The sequence below is a fragment of the Ananas comosus genome, linkage group 22 (genome assembly GCF_001540865.1).
Source record: "Ananas comosus cultivar F153 linkage group 22, ASM154086v1, whole genome shotgun sequence".
NCBI classification, from domain to species: domain Eukaryota; kingdom Viridiplantae; phylum Streptophyta; class Magnoliopsida; order Poales; family Bromeliaceae; genus Ananas; species Ananas comosus.
Genome location: NC_033642.1, coordinates 943039 through 964630, shown reverse-complemented (window position 1 = coordinate 964630; position 21592 = coordinate 943039). Strand labels below are relative to the sequence as shown.

The 21592-nt window shown below is 43.3% G+C and overlaps 1 protein-coding gene and 1 long non-coding RNA gene across 2 annotated transcripts in view; one reads left to right on the top strand and one right to left on the bottom strand.

The window, feature by feature from the left end:
• LOC109727711 (protein ACCELERATED CELL DEATH 6-like) overlaps nt 1–20824 on the bottom strand; it is a 49366-nt gene extending 28542 nt beyond the window's left edge. Inside the window, exon 1 of the mRNA XM_020257894.1 lies at nt 20029–20824. Within this exon, the coding sequence (XP_020113483.1) occupies nt 20029–20671 (643 nt within the window). The 5' untranslated portion in view covers nt 20672–20824. The remainder of the gene's footprint in view (nt 1–20028) is intronic.
• Nucleotides 3568–4762, top strand: LOC109727713. The gene is made up of 3 exons (XR_002220816.1): nt 3568–3626; nt 3730–3821; nt 4732–4762. It is a non-coding gene; the product is annotated as an uncharacterized LOC109727713 (long non-coding RNA).

Below are 21592 nucleotides of genomic sequence, written 5' to 3'. Positions count from 1 at the left end.
GATGCCTTTTGGATTGACGAATGCCCCTGCCGCATTCATGGATTTGATGAACAGAGTGTTCAAGCCGTTCTTGGATAGGTTTGTGGTAGTCTTCATCGACGATATCCTGATTTACTCCCGGAGTGATGCTGAGCATGAGGAGCACTTGAGGATTGTGCTACAGCTTCTGCGCGAGAAGAAGTTGTATGCCAAGTTAAAGAAGTGCGAGTTCTGGCTACGGGAGGTTGCTTTCTTGGGCCACGTGATTTCAGCTGAGGGCGTAGCAGTGGACCCGAAGAAGATTGAGGCGATTCGAGATTGGCCTAGACCGACGACGGTTACTGAGGTACGGAGCTTCCTGGGACTGGCAGGATATTACCGTCGGTTTGTGGAAGGCTTTGCGAAGCTTTCCACACCCCTCACGCGCTTGACGCGGAAGGGGATTCGTTTTGTCTGGAGCGACGACTGTCAGAGGAGCTTTGACGAGTTGAGATTGAGGTTGATGTCGGCTCCTATCCTTGCCCTTCCTGTTATGGGCGAAGGATTTGTGATCTACAGTGATGCATCGCACAGTGGACTTGGTTGCGTGCTGATGCAGCATGGTAGGGTGATTGCTTATGCTTCACGGCAGTTAAAGGATTATGAGAAGAATTACCCTACGCATGACTTGGAGCTTGCCGCGGTGGTTTTTGCTTTGAAGCTCTGGCGGCATTACTTGTACGGCGAGCACTGCGAGATTTTTACTGATCATAAAAGTCTCAAGTATCTGTTCACCCAAAAGGAGTTGAATTTGAGACAGCGCCGGTGGTTGGAGTTGCTGAAGGATTATGACATCAGTATCCAGTATCATCCCGGCAAGGCGAATGTGGTGGCAGATGCGTTGAGCAGGAAGGCAGTGCAGAGCTTGAGTATGTTGATCACTCGGCAGAGACCGTTACTCGAGGAGCTGAGACGGCTGGGACTCGAGGTAGTGTCCCCTGGATTTACTGCGAGATTGATGTCTATGATCTTGCAGCCCACTCTGTTAGATAGGATTCGAGAGAAACAGAGTGGGGATCCACACTTGTCGAGGATTCGAGAGCAGCTTGAGAGGGGACAGGCCGAGGGCTTTGTTGTGGACAGTTCGGGAGTACTGCGGTACAGGGACCGACTGTGTGTACCTATGGATTCAGAGATCCGAGAGGACATCTTGAGAGAGGCTCACTGTTCACCTTATACGGTTCACCCCGGTGGAACCAAAATGTATAAGGATTTAAAGGCTCAGTTTTGGTGGAATGGAATGAAGAGGGACATTGGTAGATTTGTGGCTCAGTGTCTGACTTGTCAACAGGTAAAGGCCGAGCATCAGGTACCTGCTGGCAAGCTTCAGAGTCTACCAGTGCCCGAGTGGAAATGGGAGCAGATCACGATGGACTTTGTCGTCGGATTGCCGAGAGCACAGGGTGGTTTTGATGCGATTTGGGTGATAGTGGACAGACTGACCAAGTCTGCTCACTTCTTACCAGTGCAGACCACTTGGTCCAGAGAGAGACTCGCTCAGTTGTACTTGGATGAGATAGTGAGGTTGCATGGCGTGCCCACTTCGATAGTATCCGACCGGGACCCGAGGTTCGTATCGCACTTCTGGAGGAGTCTTCAGACGGCCTTGGGCACTCAGTTGCAGTTCAGCACAGCATTTCACCCACAGACAGATGGTCAGTCAGAGCGGACCATTCAGACTCTAGAGGACATGCTGAGGGCATGTGTCTTGGACTTTGGAGGAGGGTGGTATCGGCATTTGAGACTGGTTGAGTTTGCGTACAACAACAGCTATCAAGCGAGCATCCGGATGGCTCCGTTTGAGGCGTTGTATGGACGCAGATGTCGATCCCCTTTGTTTTGGAGTGATGTGGGTGAGAGGAGGACGCTTGGGCCTGAGATTCTGATTGAGGCTGAGGAAAAGGTAAAAGAGGCGCGACGGCACATATTAGCAGCCCAGAGTCGACAGAGGAGCTATGCTGATACCCGGAGACGAGACTTGGAGTTCCAGGTGGGAGATCATGTTTTTCTTAAAGTCTCGCCGTCCAGAGGGATTCGCCGATTTGGTGTACGTGGAAAGCTCAGTCCACGTTTTGTAGGCCCTTTCGAGGTATTGGAGCGAGTCGGGCCAGTTGCTTACAGGATTGCTCTACCACCACGGCTAGCCGGCATTCATGATGTGTTCCACGTCTCGGCTTTGAGGAAATATGTGTTCGACCCCTCCCACGTGATCGACTTCACTCCGCTTGAGATTGGCGAGGACCTGAGCTACGAGGAGCGACCGGTGCGGATTCTGGCTCGTGAGTCGAGGGAATTGCGCAACCGGGTCATACCCTTTGTAAAGGTGCAGTGGAGTAATCACGAGGAGCGGGAGGCGACTTGGGAGCCGGAGGCGGTGATGAAGGAGTCCTACCCCTACCTGTTTGAGGCCCTGGATTGAGGTATGTGTACAGTTTCGCGGACGAAACTTTTTGTAGTGGGGGAGGATGTAGTGTTCCTGAGCTTTGGATAGGATTGGCTTCAGTATTATAGACTGGTCGACATCTCTGGAGAGTGTCGGACTGAGTCGGAGTCAATTCTGCACGAATTGGATGCAGAATTGGACTCGGCGCACTCAAATAAGCAAAACTGGAGTTTTGCCAGATTCGGGCGCCCAGAACATTGTTAGGGTCGCCCAGAAACGAGTGTTGATTTTAACTGAAACTGGAAGCCAATTCGGATCCCATGTTCCGGGCGCCCAGAAGTGGGTCCGGAAATTTCACCTCGTGAATATCGCTTGCTTCGACGCGTGGCAGGGCGGTAGGTGAGTTCCGCCGGTGCCGTTTACGGGCGCAGCACACCGCGGGCGGAGAGTCCGAGGGGCCCATTTTGTGCAGGCCGGATGTTCTGGTCGCCCAGAACATGGTTCCGGGCGCCCAGAAACGCCCGTTTCTGCAGGGGCACTGGATTGCGGCTATTTTTCCTGGGGCTTATCTGATCTATCCAGCAGCCTATAAATAGCTGAGAAGCGCCCCCTTTGAGCTCTTTTACCTGTTCTTCACAGAGGACTTAGATTTTACTCCCAAATCCCTCAAATCTTTCCAATTTGCATCAAGATCCACCTCTCCAAGAATTGCAAGGTGCTGATTTTGCAGTTCTTCAGCGACGACCTCCAGTGTTTTGGCTCGTGCGTGACGTAGGAAGGTCGGATTTCAACGAAACTTGGTTTGCTGGATTCTTGACTTCCAGAGGAATCCACGAAGCCCTAATTTGCAGAATTTGGTGAAGGTTAGCTCAGTCGAACTCAGGTTTTCCTCTGCTGTTGTTGCTTTGGACAGAATTTGCCAATTTTTGATGTTTTCTTGGGGTGAACTTGGGAAGCAGGGGCTTTGTGGAGTTGAGTTATTTTCCCTATCACCCAGTACTGGAATTGGGACCCTCTCCACCTGATTTGGAGTTCGTTTGGTGAGTTTTGACATTGGAATTGAGATATTTAAGCTTAAATGCTGTTTTGCTGAAATTCATCGTCGACTGTTAGTATTTCAGCTCGTACTCGACGTAGGAGCATCGGATTTCGTCGAGACTTGATTCGTTGGTTTCGGGACTGCGAGAAGAATCCACGAAGTCCTTACTTGTGGATTTTGGTGAAGGTTAGCTTGGTCGAAACCCTTCTCTTCTCTGCTGCTGTGTACTTGGACTGAATTGTGGATTTTGATGATTTTTATTGGATTTTTGGGTGCATTGTAAATCCAGATCTTAAGGGGCTTTGTTGCTGGTTTGAAGAGGTTTCCAGCAGTGTTGCTTGAGGATCCGAGACCCTATTGCTGCCAGGAATTGCATTAGAGGTGGGTGTTTCATCGGTTTCGCTCCTAAGTGCATGTTAGTCAACGTGTATAGTTCGAGTGTTGTAAATCATGCTTTAATTCATCGATTAGCATTTTGAATGTAATATGAATGTAGAAGCATGCTGAAATGAATATTTAAATTATACATGTTGGACTTGAAATTTGACTTAGGAGAAAACCTGCGTTTTGACCCGTCATATGCTTAAACTACCAGATTTAGCTCTAGGAGCCGTGTTCGATTGTATCGTTGCCGAGTCAGTGCAATGGATACCTTGGGTAGTTTAGAATGTATTTACACTCGTGCTGGTTCGCCGAGTGAATTTTTGCAGGGTCGTTCAGGCCGTTTCGGACTGTTGGGTGCCGTCAGAGTTGACGGTGGACCGTATCGCCTTTTTGGCGTCAGATTGTGCCGAGGGCACGTTACCTGTTGGTTGTTAGACCAGTTTAAGTCGATTACTTGACTTTGGCTAGTTGGAGCCTGATTGAGCTCGACAGAGATACGCTGCATACTCGGTTGGGTAGCGCCCACGAGTGCCACTCCGGAGTCAGGCTTGTGCTTTTGCGTTGGTGTCGCTCATGCCAGTTGGACTTGCTCTCCACGGACCAGTTAGTGTGGATAGAGCCCGATAGTCGCAACGGGGCAGGGACGGGTGTGTTCACAGTCCCAGGGACGGGTATGTCTACAGTCCCGATTGGATTGGGTCAGATTTGACATTTCCTACAGTTGGTTAGTGTAGAGCATGATAGTATAGTGATTTGTAGCGGTTGAGTTTGTTTCCTGCTTTTCCTACTATTCTTGCTCCCTCCTGTAGACTTAGTGGGTGGACCGATGTTGTTTTGGGCGGTACCCACTGAGGACTACTTGTTTTTATAGTAGTTCTCACGCCCAGTTGTTACCCCCGTTTTGCAGAGCCACAGGTTTCGGCTGCTGCGCCTTCCGCGTATCAGGATCGAGGTAAGGGCGTCGCGAGTTAGAGCCCTACCCGACGTGCTGAGCTAGAGGTGCCCCTACTGCAGGTAGATGTTTTGTTTCGAGTTTATGTACATAGTGGACTTAACTCGCCAGTGCGAGTAGCTTTGTATTTTGGATTTGGACTATGTATATGAAACTCAGTTTGTTTAGCTTCTGTTTTCTCTAGCAGCTCTCTACTACTGTTCGTACTAGTGTTTGATTTACAGGTACAGCTAACGCTTCGTATACAGGGGAAATTCCTTTGTATACGGCGGATTTGTCGGCGTGCCCGGGGAAAGTGTAATCCGGGGCGTGACAGCATTCCTCGCCTCCGACCCCGCTGAGACCGCGCTGCCACCCTGTTTTTTTTCTCTTTGACCCTCCTCTATCGTCTTCTCGGCTCTTTACTACAGTAAAGAAGGTAACGTTGCGTACTCGTCCTCTCCTTTTTTCTCTCGTTCTTTTTTTTTTCTCTTCGACCCCCGTTCACCACCTCCGCAACTCTCCATAACGGTAACGGAGACAGCGCCACGTACTCTTACTCAGCCTTAGTCGGCGCAGGCACCAACATTGACGTCGGAGAAGGAGGACTCGAAGCAAGCGGAGGCAAGGAAAAAAAATAGAAAATAAATAAAATAAAAAAATAAAGAATAAAATATAAAAAAATATTTTTTTTACAAGAAAAATAAAGAATCGGAGAGAAAAGAAAAGGATGATAAAGATGCACTATTCCTATGAAATAGTGTAACTTTATCATCTTTTTCTTTCTCTCTGATTCTTTATTTTTCTTGTAACTTCTTTTCACCCTCTTCGACCTTCATTGCCTCCTCCACCGCCTCCATGGTCCTCGAAGACGGTAACGAGGACGGCGCCACATTCTCTTCCTCCATCTCCTCCTTCGCCAGCGCCAGCGGCCCTCGGCGACGGTAACGAGAGCGGTGCCGCCTCCTCCGCCTCCTCCTCCGCCTCCACCGGTATCGGAGAAAGAGAAGGAAAAGGAGAACTCGAAGTGAACCCCAATGAGGGAGGAGCAGGCAGAGGCGATGAGGTCGTTGTCGAGGAGGTGCTCGCCACTTCGAGTTCTCCTTCTCTTTCTCCGGCGCTAGCGCTGGCGAAGGCGGAGGCGGAGGAGGCGGCGCCGCCCTCATTACCGCTGCTGACAGCCACCGGCACTGGCGGAGGAGGAGATGGAAGAAGAGGATGTGGCGCCGCCCTTGTTACCGTCGCAGACGACCGCGGAGACGGCAGAGGAGACGATGAGGGTCGGAGAGGGTGAAAAAAAGTTATAAGAAAAATAAAGAATCGAAAAGAAAAGATGATGAAGTTACACTATTTCAGAGAGACGTTGCACTGTTATAAAAAGAAATTACACTATTTGAGAGAAAAATTAAACTTTTCTGAATAAAAGTTGCACTCTTTGAACGAAAGTTACACTATTTAGACGAAAATTATACTATTTCTCCTCTTCTTCCTCCTCCTTTCTCTTCATTTTCGTGTGGAAGAGAAGAAACAGTGTAATTTTCGTCAAATAGTACAAGTTTCGTTCAAAGAATGCAACTTTTATTCAAAAAGTATATTTTTTTTAAAACAGTGCAACTTTTCTCTGAAACAGTACATCTTCATTATCTTCTTCTTTTCTATCTGATTCTTTATTTTTCTTATAGAAAAAAATAATTTTCTTTATCTGTATTTTATTTTTTATTCTTTTTGTTTTATTTATTTTCTATATTTTTTTTTAGCTCCACTCTCACCCGTGCTCTCACCGAGTCCTCCTTCTCCAGCGCCGGTGTCGGTGCCTGCGTCAGCCAATGCAGAATAAGAGGACGCGGTGCTATTTTCGTTACTATTGTGGAGGGTCGCGGAGGCAGTGGAGGGGGGTCGAAGAGAAAAAAAAAAGAGAACGAAAGAAAAAAAAGGAGAGGAAGAGAATATAGTGTTTCCTTCTTTACTGTCTTAANAAAAAGAATAAGAGAAAAAAAGGAGAGTAAGAGGACGCTGCGTTATCCTCTTTACTGTCGTAAAGAATTGGGGAAGCAATGGAAGAGGGTCGGAGAGAACAAAAAAACAAAAAGGTCGCGGCACGGCCACGACGGAGTCGGAGGCGAGGAAGGCGGGGGGGTGCGCGGTCGAGGATAAAGGTGCGCCGGATAGAGGCAAGGCGGGCCACCTCCACCTCCGCCGCCCTCTTGGGAGAGAGAGAGAAAAGAACGAGAGAAAAAAAGAAGAGAAAGAACAAAGGTATTTTGATCGATTTTATGAAAATCCAACCTAAATCTGCAAAATTCAAAAATGCAGCCTACTTATGCAAAAGCTCAAAACTGGTGGATTTTTTATGCAAATTGGCCATTAAGCGAAATGTTTGGATAGTAGGAAGAAATCAAAATAAAAGAGAAAAATCAAAATAAAAGAGAGAGTACACAACAAAAAAAAAAAGCAAAGAAAGAGATGTAATTGGAATTAACGTGAATTTGAGAATTTTCTAGAATAAGGATAATAGCTAATATAATCTTTTAAAATTTTAAAAACATCTATATTTTTGGTTGATTGAAATGTTCTGATTGATTTCTGAAATGTTTTTTTAAATATAGGCCTAATCCTAAGATTTACCAATGAGATTTGAGGTTTAGAAGTATATTTTGGAAATAAAGGTGTAAATTTAAAATTCTGATAAATTAGAATTAACTCTCCCAAAAGTTTACAATTAACTTTTAAATTTCTATTTCTAATTCATAAAAGAGAGAAAGTAAATTTTAATACTTGAATTTTGAATTAGATAAAATTTTAAATTTAAAGTTAAATAAATTTAATAAATTGAAAGTTAATATGATATATAAATTCGATAAATTGAGGATGAAAAGAAGAAGAAAATGCTGTGGGCACCTCCAAAACATAAAGCGAAACAAATTTAAATTACCAGAATTGGGACAACTTTCCGAAACAAAATATACACCAAAAAGTTATCACAATTGAATTAACATGATTGAATATAATAATGAATTAATTGATCAATAGATATGCAAATTTTCTTTTATTTTAATATGAATGGAATAGTTTATATGGTTTTTTAAACTCCATCGGTCAAAACCTAAAGCTGTGTTTGATACGAGAGATATTCCGAAACAAGACAAGATATCCCCCAATTTGTATCCGAATAGTGAAAGAACTGGGAAGAACAGATTGCTCCGATCAAAACAGATTGTTATGAAACAACACATTAAAAATTATACCTAGAAAAACTAAGAACAACTTTGTTCTCTTTATTTTATTAGATAAATAGATATATAAATAACTATATTAATTTAAATATTATATCGAAATTAATATTTATGACAATATATTTATACTTAAATTTTATTATATAATATAAATTAATTAAATTGTAGTATTCTTGGCTTCGAGTTGGTGAGGATTATTATTGTAAATTTTGAGATGGATAAGGATTCCACCTACCCCATGCTTATCAACTCCATATTTAAGTGCACGTAGCAACTTAATTAGTGAGGTATTGCACTTCTCTAATTTCCTCTCTCTCTAGCTTGAGCCGTACGTGGTGGAGGTCGCGGTTGGAGCTCGGAGCGACGTCGACGTTGCACCGCGGTGCCATTCGAACGTACGTTCGTCGTAGGTGTGCCGATTGGAGGCCGGGCGAGCGCGTGGTTCCGCTTCTATCGACTTCTTGCCGGATTTGGATTAGCGTTTCGAGGTGGGTCAAAGTGATGCTTACTGGATTCTACGGATTTCCTCCTAATTCTATATGTGTCGACAACATGTGTTTTTAGTTTCGTTTAGTCTATTGTTTAGCTCGATTCTTGGAATTGCATACTTTTGAACTTGAATTGGAACTTAGAATATTAGCTAAATTATGTATGTTGGACTTGGATTTGACTTAGGAGAAAACTGATGTTTCTACCCCGCCATTTGATCAAACTATCAGATTTAGCTCTAGGAGCCGTAGTTTGTTTGTATCGCCACAGTTTGTGGGCGGTGGATACCCAGAATAGTGTAGAATAATATTACGCTCGTGCTAGGATGCCGAGCTTATTTTTCCAGTATTGTTCAAACTGTTCCAGATTGTCAGGTGCCGTCGAGGTTGACGGTGGATCCAGATTACTGTTTTTGCATTAGATTGTGCCGAAGGCACGTGTGTTTTGGTTGTTAGACCAGTTAGGCCCTGTTTACTTGACTATAGCCTATGAGAGTGTGATATACTGAACCTTAGCAAATTTGCAAGATTACAGTATAAGTTTATGCTTGATTAAGTTGGAGATGTTTTACGCAAAATAGACGTAAAAACGGACTTTGAAACTCAAGATTTATATTGTAGAGGATTAAAGTTGAATACCTAGTTATATAGGGGCTTGTGGGCAATTTTGTTTAATTAGGCGGTGGAGTCCACGTTGTTTAATTAGGCGGTGGAGTCCTTATCCTCTCCTTTTGTTGTTTTTTTTTTTATTACCACGAGTGAGTTAATTAATTAGCAGGGACAACTTGGCTTCATTCTTACGAGCGAGGCGAGCGAGCGAGCGAGTCGAGTGCGTGCGTCGTGTTAGCGCCGTTGGAGGCCAAGCGAGCGCGGAATTTTTTCTCCTATCCACTTCTCGCTGTCGTGGATTAGTTTTTGAGGTGGGTTAATGATATGCTTACCGAATTCTACGGATTTCCTCCTAAGTTTAGTTGATGTCAACATGTATATTTTTGGTCTTGAATATCATGTTAGTTTAGCTCGAATTCATCGATTTGCTTATTTATTGAAATCTGAATTTGGAGCATATAGTAGAGATTTAGATAAATTATACATGTTGAACTTGAAATTTGACTTAGGAGAAAACTATCGATTCTACACCGTCATATTCTGAAACTACCAGATTTAGCTCTAAGAGCCGTAGTTTGTTTGTATCGCCGCAGTTTGTGGGCGGTGGATACCCAGAATAGTGTAGAATAATTTTATGCTCGTGCTGGAATGCCGATCTTATTTTTACAATGTTGTTCAGACTGTTCCAAATTGTCGGGTGTCGTTGGGGTTGACGGTAGACCCAGATTACGGTTTTTACATCAGATTGTGTTGAGGGCACGTGTGTTTTGGTTGTTAGACCTGTTAGACCCTGCTTACTTGACTATAGCCTGTGAGAGCCGGATTGAGCTCGACAGAGACATGCTTGCATACTCGGTTGGGTAGCACCCACGAGTGCCACTCCAGAGTTGGGCTTTGTGCTTTTGCGTTGGTGTCATTTTGTCCTGGTTGGACTTGTTCTCCACTAACGACCTGGTTTGGTGTCAGATAGTATAGCTTCGACAGGCGGGACAGGTGTGTTCACAGTCCCTGGGACGGATATTTTTACAGTCCCTAGTGAGATTGGGTCAGATTGTACTTTTCTACAGATAGAGGGTGTTAGACCGAGATAGTATAGGTGCATATAGCTGTAGATTTATTTCCAGCTTTTTACTATACTTGTTTACATCTGTAGACTTAGTGGGTGAGCCGTTGATGTCGGTAGCAGTACGCACTGAAAGCTACTTCTTTTTGTACTAGTTCTCACGTCCAGTTGTTGGAATCTTTTCCAGAGCCTTCTTCTTCGGCTGCTGCTGCTGCTGATTTGGACCATGAAAAGGTAGTCACGAGTTAGATCCCTTTCCAGTTGCTGCTGACCTAGAGTGTACCAGCTACAGGTAGTGGTAGTTTTGAGTTCATATACATACTGTTGTTGTATCTCGCTGGAGCGAATATTTTGTTTACCTGGATGTATGTTTGTATAGTGGACTTCTGTTTTTATATACTTTAGTTCTTTTAGCAGCTCTATACTACTAGGTGTAGTATTGTATATTTACAGGTACAGCTATCGCTTCGTATACAGAAAAAAAAAATTTATATACAGCGGATTTGTCGGCGTGCCCGGGGAAACAAGTAATCCGGGGCGTGACAGATTACTTTGGTATCAGAGCTTAGTATTAAGTCGTTGGGACCTAGGAACCCTAAATTCGGCAAACCTTAGAAGGGCAAGACACGAGAGGCGTCATTTATCGCGAAAGTCAATGATTGATTGTTCTAACTCCTCCTAGAGCGGAGTGAGTGATTGGAGGAGTACCTGTTCGGTCCAGAAAAATTATGTTGGCTGCAGACGACATAATTCTGAGGAGAAACAGGGGGGCCGCCTTCCACACTTTCGTTTGATTGGGTCGAGAGTGTTTGTGTTTTATCTCACCCTCTTTTCTTTTCTTGGCAGCTATATATCGACGTCGTGGTCGACCGTCGTTGCGGGAGCGTGCACAGTCGACGCGGGAGCGTGCCGCACCTCCCGAGATGCCTGAGCAGGCAGAGCCGAGTGCGCGACCAGAGGAGAGCGCACCCCCTGATGTGAGGGAACAGTTGGCTACCTTGACAGAGGTGACGAGGCAGCAGGAAGAGTTATTGCAGAGGATATATGAGAGGTTAGCTCCGCCGCAGAGTACAGTACCAAAGCAGCAAGTTCCACCTCCGCCTACTCCAGTGGTAGCACCAGCTGCAGCAGTACCCCCACCAGCGGCAGTTCCCCAAGTGCCAGTTGCAGCTTTTGGTGAGGCCCCACAGCTGACTGAGGCTGAGCAGAAGCGAATGGCTGAGAGACTTGCCCGCTTTCGTCGCTTTGATCCGCCGACTTTTGATGGCAAAGGTACTGAGGCCTGGATTGTTGAGGGTTGGGTCAGCGCAATGGAGAAATTGTTTGAGGATCTGTTCATTCCTGAGCGGGAGCAGGTACATATGAGAGTTCACTGCTTGGCAGGTGATGCACATTCTTGGAGGAAGAGGGTGAGGCGAGACTACGGGTTGGTGGCTTTGCAGATGCGATGGGATGAGTTCTGTGGCATGCTGTATGGGATGTATTTTTTCAACAGTATAAAGCAGAAGATAGAGGAGGATATGAGGAGGCTTCAGCAGTGGGATCAACCAGTTCAAGAGTGTATCCGTAAGTTTACTCAGCTCCTAAACTATGTCCTATTTGTGGCCAGGGATGAGGCGCACAGGGTTTACCTTTTTGAGAAAGGATTGACGCCAGAGATCTTCAGATTTGTTCAGGAGCCGAGGTTGAGGACCTTGGACGCGTCTATGGAGTAGGCTCTTTCGGTCGAGAGAGGTGATACTTCGATCCGTGAGCAGACTCAGTTACAGAGGCAGAGTCAGGACAGGAAGCGCTCGGCTCCAGACGACGGAGGACAGTCGAGTAGCAGGCGTTCGCCGAGACCTCCACGATCACGCTTTCAGGGTCGTGGGTCTTCGGGGCGTAAGCGTTCTGGAGGATCTCGTCAGCAGAGGTAGTCGCAAGAGTCGCCGCAGTATGTGATTTGTGGGGGACCACACTAGCCTCGACAGTGCTAGCAGCGAGAGAGTCAATGCTATGGATGTGGACAGCCAAGGCATATGAGGGCAGCCTGTCCCCGAGCAGCATCACTAGCACCATCGTCAGCAATAGTATAGCCGGTACCTCAGCAGTCTTACGGGGCACCGCCGAGTCACCGCCAGGAGGAAAGAACGTCTGTGCCGCGTCAGTGTGAGCGGCGACAGCAGGCTCCGAGTGGCAGAGTCTACGCAGCTCAGGTAGACGACTCTACAGCAGCCGATCGAGTGGTGGCAGGTATCATTTTGATTTCCGACATTAGAGCTCGTACTCTTTTTGATACCGGTGCATCATATTCTTTTGTTAGCCGAGCATTTGCATTGTTGCATGATCTAGAGTTAGGACTATTGTCACAGGTACGAGACGTGCAGATCCCCGACCATGTTTTACAGGTTGCAGAGTGTTGTTGGTCGTGTCCAGTGCAGCTTGATTCGTGGATCATGCCCGCAGACCTGTTGGTGTTAGGGCAGCTGCAGGACTTTGACATTGTGCTCGGCATGGATTGGCTTGCGCGATACTATGCTACTATAGATTGTGGAGCAAGAACTGTGACGTTCCGCGAGCCAGGCCAGGAGAAGTTTACTTTTAGGGGCTACAGGAGTATGCTGTTTGCTACTTGGATTTCGTTGGCGAGGGCTCGACAGATGATGAGTAGAGGGTGTATCGCTTTTCTGGCGACGGTTGTAGAGGTGTCTACGGCGTCGCCGGGACTCGAGAATATCCCTGTAGTCCGCAAGTTTCCAGATATGTTTCCCTCGGAGTTGACGACGATGCTGCCAGAGAGGGAGATTGAGTTTGTAATTGATGTAGTTCCTGGAACTGCACCAATCTCGAAGGTATCTTATCGGATCGCACCGGCAGAGCTGAGAAAGCTAAAGGCGCAGCTTCAAATTCTGATGGATAAGTGATATGTGAGACCCAGTATGTCGCCTTGGGGAGCGCCGGTGTTATTCGTGAAAAAAAAGGATAATTCACTTAGATTGTGTGTGGATTACCGGGAGCTGAATAAAGTGATCATCAAGAACAAGTATCCTTTGCCACGCATTGATGATATGTTTAATCAGCTGCAAGGATCTTGTGTCTTTTCGAAAATTGATTTCCAGTCAGGTTACCACCAGTTGAGGGTGAGGGCCGACGATGTTCCCAAGACGGCTTTTCGAACTCGGTACGGGCATTATGAGTTACAGTGATGCCTTTTGAATTGGCGAATGCCCTTGCCGTATTTATGGACTTGATGAACAGAGTGTTCAAGCTGTTCTTGGATAGATTTGTGGTGGTCCTCATCAATGATATCTTGATGTACTTCTGGAGCGACGCCGAGTACGAGAAGCACTTGAGGATTGTGCTGCAACTTCTGAAGGAGAAGAAGTTGTATACTACGTTGAAGAAGTGCGAGTTCTGGCTGCGGGAGGTTTCTTTCTTAGGCCATGTAATTTCTGCAGATGGAGTAGCAGTGAACCCGAAGAAGATTGATGCTATTCGGGATTGGCCCATACCGACGACGGTGACGGAAGTGAGAAATTTTGTTTGACTAGCAGGATATTACCGTCGGTTTGTGGAAGGCTTTGGAAAGCTTTCCACACCCCTCACTCGATTGACTCGAAAGGGGATTCGGTTTATCTGGAGTGAGGACTGTCAGAGGAGCTTTGATGAGTTGAGACAGAGGTTGATGTCAGCTCCTATCCTTGCCCTTCCAGTGATAGGGGAAGGATTTGTGATCTACAGTGATGCATCGCACAGTGGTTTGGGCTGTGTGCTGATGCAGCATGGTAGGGTAATTACTCATGCTTCACGGCAATTGAAGGATTACGAGAAGAATTATCCTACGCATGACTTGGAGCTTACTACGGTAGTCCTTGCTTTGAAGTTGTGGCGGCATTACTTGTATGGCGAGCACTGCGAGATTTTCACCGATCATAAAAGTCTCAAGTATCTGTTCACTCAGAGGGAGTTGAATCTGAGGCAACGCCGGTGGTTGGAGTTACTAAAGGACTATGATATTAGTATTCAGTATCATCCCGGCAAGACGAATGTGGTGGCAGATGCGTTGAGCAGGAAGGCAGTGCAGAGCTTAAGCATGTTGATTACTCAGCAGAGGCCGTTACTCGAGGAGCTGCAGCGGTTGAGGCTCGAGATTATGTCCCCTGGGTCTATTGCAAGACTGATGTCTATGGTTTTGAACCCACTCTGTTGGATAGGATCCGAGAGAAATAAAGTGGAGACCCGCACTTGTTGAGAATTCGAAAGCAGCTAGAGAGGGGACATGCAGAGGGTTTTGTTGTGGACAGTTCGGAGTACTGCGGTACAGGGACCGACTGTGTGTGCCTATGGATTCAGAGATACGAGAGGATATTTTGAGAGAGGCTCATTATTCACCTTATACGGTTCACCCTGGTGGAACCAAGATGTATAAGGATTTAAAGGCACAGTTCTGGTGGAATGGAATGAAGAGAGACATTAGCAAATATGTGGCTCAGTGTTTCACTTGCCAACAGGTGAAAGCAAAGCATCAGGTACTTGCTGGCAAGTTTCAGAGTCTGTCAGTGCCCGAGTGGAAATGGGAGCAGATCATGATGGACTTTGCCGTGGGGTTGCCTAGAGCACAGGGTGGTTTCGATGCTATTTGGGTGATAGTGGAAAGTCTGACTAAATCTGCTCACTTCCTACCAGTTCAAACCACCTGGTCCAGGGAGAGGCTCGCTCAGCTATATCTGGATGAGATCGTGAGATTGCATGGAGTACCGATCTCGATCGTTTCAAACAGGGATCCGAGGTTTGTGTCGCACTTTTGGAGGAGTCTTCAGACAGCCTTGGGTACACAGTTGCATTTCAACACGGCGTTTCACTCACAGACAGATGGTCAGTCAGAGCGGACCATTCAGACTCTAGAGAACATGCTGAGGGCATGCGTCCTGGACTTTGGAAGAGGATGGCATCGACATTTGAGACTGGCTGAGTTTTCGTACAACAACAGCTATCAAACGAGCATTCAGATGGCTCCGTTTGAGGCGTTGTATGGACGCAGATGTCAATCCCCTTTATTTTGGAGTGATATCGGTGAAAGAAAAATGCTGGGACCTAAGATCTTGCTAGAGGTTGAGAAAAAGGTTAGAGCAGTGCGACGACACCTTTTGAAAGCTCAGAGCCGCCAGAGGAGATACGCCGATACCAGGAGACGAGACTTAGAGTTCCAGGTTGGAGATCATGTATTTCTCAAAGTCTCGCCGTCCAGAGTCATACGCAGATTTGGAGTGCGCGGAAAGCTCAGCCCACGCTTTGTAGGCCCTTTTAAGGTATTGGAGCGAGTTGGACCAGTTGCCTACAGGATTGCTTTACTCCCACGACTGGCCGGTATCCATGATATTTTCCACGTCTCGGCTTTGAGGAAGTACGTGTTTGATCCCTCGCACGTGATCGACTTCACTTCACTGGAGCTTGGCGAGGACTTGAGATATGAGGAAAGACCGGTGCGAATTCTGGCTCGTGAAACGAATGAATTGCGCAACCGGGTCATTCCTTATGTAAAAGTGCAGTGGAGTCATTACAAGGAGCGAGAGGCTACCTGGGAGCTTGAGTCGGTGATGTGGGAATCCTATCCCTACTTGTTCGATGCTCAGAGTTGAGATATGCTTAAGTTTCGAGGACGAAACTTTTTGTGGTGGAGGAGGGTGTAGTATCCCTGGAGTTCAACATTTGAGACTTGTCGACAGCTCTGGAGAGTGCCGGGACAAGTCAGAATCGTTTTGGCGCGAAATAGAAGCAAAACTGACTCAGTACAACGCGAGAGCAGAGTTTGATATTGAAATCTGCAAAGTGCAGGTTGAAGCAAAACTGACTCAGTACAACGCGAGAGCAGAGTTTGATATTGAAATCTGCAAAGTGCAGGTTTCAATATTGAGTACTGGTGCGACATCGGGCTGGTACTGGTACTCCAGCTGTAAATGGAGTTGGTGAAGGGTATGGATGTCTTCTTGTTGTGGTTATCCACACCACCAACTCTCCCTCGTATTTATCCACCTGAGGGAGAGTAGGTGGCTTAATTATATTTCTCTCTCAAGTGTTAATTATATGTTTGTGGAGGCCACGACGGGTTGGGCTCGGATTGACGTCGACGTTGCGCCGGAGAGCCGTTCGAGCGTGTGGACGTCGCGGTTGCACCGTTGGAGGCCGGGCGAGTGCGTGTTTTCCCTTCTCTCGACTTCTCGCCGTAGTTGGATTAGCTTTTGAGGTGGGTTAATGTTATGCTTATCGAATTCTATGGGTTTCCTCCTAATTCTATATGTGTCGACAACATGTGTTTTTAGCTTCGTTTAGTATATTCTTTAGCTCGATTCTTGGAATTGCATGTTTTGAACTTGAATTGGAGCTTAGAAAAATTAGCTAAATTATGCATGTTGGACTTAGATTTGACTTAGGAGAAAACTGACGTTTCTACACCGTCATTTGATCAAACTACCAGATTTAGCTCTAGGGGCCGTAGTTTGTTTGTATCGCCGCAGTTTGTGGGCGGTGGATACCCAGAATAATATAGAATACTTTTACGCTCGTGCTGAGGTGCCGAGTGTATTTTTACAACAGTGTTTAGGCTGTTCCGGATTGTTGGGTGCCGTTGAGATTGACGGTGGACCCAGATTGTTGTTTTGCATCAGATTGTGCCGAGAGTATGTGAGTTCAGTTGTTTGACCCTATTTACTTGACTATAGCCTGCGAGAGCCTGATTGAGCTCGACAGAGACACGCTTGCATACTCGGTTGGGTAGCGCCCACGAGTACCACTCCGGAGTCGGACTTTGTGCTTTTGCGTTAGTGTCGTTGTGTCCTGATTGGACTTGCTCTCCACGGACTGCTTAGTGTGGAGGTAGCTGTATAGCTTCAACAGGCGGGACGGGTGTGCTCACAGTCCCTAGGACGGGTATGTTTACAGTCCCGAGTGAGATTCGGTCAGGATTTTTATTTTCTACAGATTGTTTTGGGTTAGAGCATATTAGTATAGTGGCTTTTAACTGTAGATTTATTTCAGCTTTCTTACTATACTTGTTTACATCTGTAGATTTAGTGGATGAGCCGTTGAGATCGGTAGCGATACCCACTGAGGACTACTTCTTTTTGCTGTAGTTCTCACGCTCAGTTGTTGGAATTTTTTGCAGAGCCTTCTTCTTCGGCTACTGCTGCTGCTGCTGAGTCTGATCGTGGAAAGGGTGTTGCGAGTTAGAGCCCTTCCTGACCAGTTGCTGAGCTAGAGGAGTACCAGCTACAGGTAGTTGTAGTTTTTGAGTTCTTATACATACTGTGTTGTATCTCGCTGGAGCGAGCTTTTTGTACACCTGGATTTGATGTATGTATAGTGAACTTCTATTTCATAATTGTTTCTTTTAGCAGCTCTATACTACTGGCATGTAGTATTGTATGAGTACAGGTAAAGCTTCGCTTCGTATGCAGAAAAAATTTCTATGTATACGGCGGGTCTGTTAGTGTGCCCGAAGAAATGAGGAATCCGGGGCGTGACACATTGCCAACAATAATTATATAGTTCTATTTTTTATTTCATAAAATTTATATATAGTGTAGATATAGATATACGTTTAATATTTTTGTATATTATTTTAATTCTGACAAATCAAAATTTTAAATATATATTTTAAACTAAAAGTACAAAATTAAAAATTTAATATAACAACAAAATATTAGTAGAAAGAACAAATATAATACATAAATATTTATCTTAAAAAGAAAAGATATTGAGTGAGAAAAATATTTAATAAAAAATAAAATATTAATAGTTGAAGAAAAAAGATGAACTAAAATTTTTTTTCGTTATACTATTTATTTTGCATACGAAAAAAGAGAAATTTTGAAATGGGTATGTCTACGGACCGAAATTTAAAATATATACTTTTATATATAGTATAGACTAGCATGTGTGCAAATACGCGTAACAATTATTTTAATTTATTTCAAATCAATATAAATTTATACTTTATATTTATCCAAAAAATTATAATAAAATTTATATTTTATAAATTCATATTGTCACACCCCAATAATCCCACATCGGATAGGAATGGGAATGTGATTGAGTATATAAGAGACTTAAACACTAGTAATAATAACTGGGCTTCAGCATTTTGGACCGGTAGTTTGGCCCAATTTAGTTATTGTTGCTAGTGGGCTGGATCGTTACATTTCGTATCAGAGCCAGTTCACCAGTCGGAAATGTGTGGCGAGTCTCGGCTGAGCCAAGGTCGGAAAAATAAGGTGATAGGCTATGCCGGAGTCTGAATGATAAGGCTAGCGAGACGAGTCTCCTTTAGATAGGAATGAGGATGTGATTGGGTAGTTGGGCCCAACGAGTTATTGTTGCTATTAGGCTGGGTCATTACACATATTTTATATTTTATTAGAAAATATGTGCAATATCATATATTGTTCTTTTTTTATATATATATTGAATATTTTTAGATTTTTTTTATTTCTCATTAATCTAAAATTTAAGTATGTGTTTTAAACAAAAAGTATCAAAATATAATCCACATTTACTTTAAAATTTAAAATTTAATTAATTTATAGTAAAAAATATCTTGTATAAATTCATATGTTACATTTTATTAAAAAATATTTGCAATATCCTATATTAATTTTTTTATATAAATTGAATATTTTATATATATTTTTTATTTTTGATGAATCTAAAATTTAAGTATGTATTTTAAACTAAAAGTATCAAAATATAATTCACATTTACTTTAAAATTTAAAATTTAATTTTTGATCAACAATTAAAATTTTTTAATTGTTAATTCAAATTTGATGTCAAAAATTTAATTTAATTCACGATTTAAACTCAATTTTTAATTTTAATGCAAAATAGATGGATAGGAATGCTTTTTTGTAAAAAAGATTGATCACAACTGTTCATTTTTATTTAAGATATTTTTTTTTATGAATTGATGATAACAATTCGTAAGATTAGATTTATAGATAAATAGAAATTCTATTTTTTAACAAATTAATCATAACTGTTCATTTTTATTTAAGATATTTTTTTAACAAACTGAACATAACCTCCGTAAGGAATATTTTTCTATTTTTTTTATTTATATGTTATATTTTACCAGAAAATATCTGCAATATCCTATATTATTCTTATTTTAAAATATATATTAAATATTTTTATATATATTTTTGAATTCTAATGAATTTAAAATCTAAGCATGTGTTTTAAACTAAAAACATCAAAATTTAATTCACATTTACTTTAAAATTTTAATTTTAATTTTGATCTACTGTAATTAAAAAATTTTAATTGTTAATTCAAATTTGATGTAAATAATTTAATTTAATTTAATTTACGATTTAGACTCAAATTTAAATTTTAATACAAAATAGATGGATAAGAATGCTATTTTTTAACAGATTGATCATGATCGTTCATTTTATTTGAGATATGTTTTTAAATAATTAATCATAATGGTTTATAGGATTGGATTTGTAGATTGATATAAACAGATTAATCATAACCGTTTATTCTTATTTAAGATATATTTTTAAATAAACCAATCATAACCGTTGGGAGCAATTTTTTTTTATTCCGTTTATTATTATAAGAATTCTTTTACGCATATAGATATAGATAGAAGTATAGATAGAAGTACAGATTCATAGATATATAGTGCCAGAGTCTAGTATGTGTTACATCCGATCCGTATCACATGATGCCAGTATAAATTGGTAGTAAATTAGATATCTAACCCAATTAAATTTCTGTTATTGAACTCGCAATCCTAGTTTAATTGGATTTTAACTTCTATTCAGATTACTTCATATCAAGTCAAATTCTAACAAACTATGTATTTAAAAAAATGGCACGAGTTAAATAAGGTCAATTACCCACTCCTCCGTTCATGGCGGCGCCTAGACTGATCATGGCGGCTGCATGCAGTGCAGTTTGCCCGTTAGGTCCGGCATAGGATGCCTCTGGTCTGTCCCCTCCGTCAGCATGGGATCCTATCAGGACCTGAACAAGTTTCGGCGATCCCGACAGCACGGCAGCATAAAGTGGAGATACACCATTATTGTCGTCGATAGCCGCCAGCCCAGGATCCGCAGACATCAAAACTTCCGCCACCTTCACATGGCCTTCTTGGGCGGCAGCATGTAATGCAGTCTTCCCTTCCCGATCCGTGGCGCGGAGCACCGCCTCCTCACACCGGCAGGCTTCCCAGGTAAAGAGGGTTACAATTCGGTCTGCCCCAGCCCTCGCAGCGCAGTGCACCGGCGTCTCGAGCGCGGCATTGCGCACCACCAAAAGGGAGCTGTCTCTTGCGCAGATCAGCGACGCAAGCTCCAAGTGCCGAAAATCAGCCGCGATATGGAGGGCCGAGTTTCCACCTACGGTAACTCCCCGCCAACGCCTGCCCCCTGCCTCATCGGCATTATCCTGCGGGAAGAATGCTCTAACGGCTTCCTCGGCCCCGTTCCTCAACGCCTCGAGCAACACGTAGTTCATACGTTCTCGTTGGGGCTCAGGCATATTGGTTTGATCTTATTCTCTTCTCTTTTTTTTCCTCTTCTGTGAGACCGATGCGGAATAGTATATTGATGCTTTCTCTGCCTCAGCACCTACAACTGCCGCGGCAATTACATAGGTCTTTCTACTTACTGGAAACTGAAACAAAATTATATAATTGACTACTAACAGTAGTCAACTAAAGTCAAGATTGGCTTTTAATTATCGCATATTTGTCCAAACAAATAAATTCGTTAGTGCATGAAAAAATAAAAAAAAGAAAAAGAAAAAGTAAATTTAAATTGGTCTTTTGTTGTGGTATAAGGTATTTTTACTTTATAATTATATAGTTTGAAGAGTTGCACTTTATCCTCTTATGATTTAATTTTTATTTTACTAAAAAAAACTCCATGTCAAATAGAACAGTAAAGTGAACATTTATAAAAGCTCACAGATTGGCTAAGTGAAAAATACGTTAAACCATATGATAATTAAATATAACTTTGTGAACCATACGGTGGTGGAGTAAAAATGAGTTAAAGCATAGGAAGAGGAAAAATGCGACTTTTTCAACTAAGAGAGTGAGGTCGGCCACGGTCCCCGCACTGGAAAGTTACAAAGGAGTTCTTTAGGCATTCTTGAGTGGACCAATAATATAGGGGTTTTTGAGCAAAAGAACTTTTTTTTTTTTTTTTTTACTAAAAAAACTATTTATGTATTGGGAGAATTCACGACCATTCTTTCTTTCAAGTGAAGTGTGGTAATTTTTTATAGGAAGAATTTTCTGTGTGCCCCTCCAAAAGCATATATTTTCATAGATGCCCCTATAAAATTTTGAAATTTCCTAAATGCTCCTCTAAATACCACAAACTTTCAAAACTGCCATTCAAAATAACTTCCGTTAAAATTTATACTAACGGCAAAGCAAATACCAATTTTAGCTTT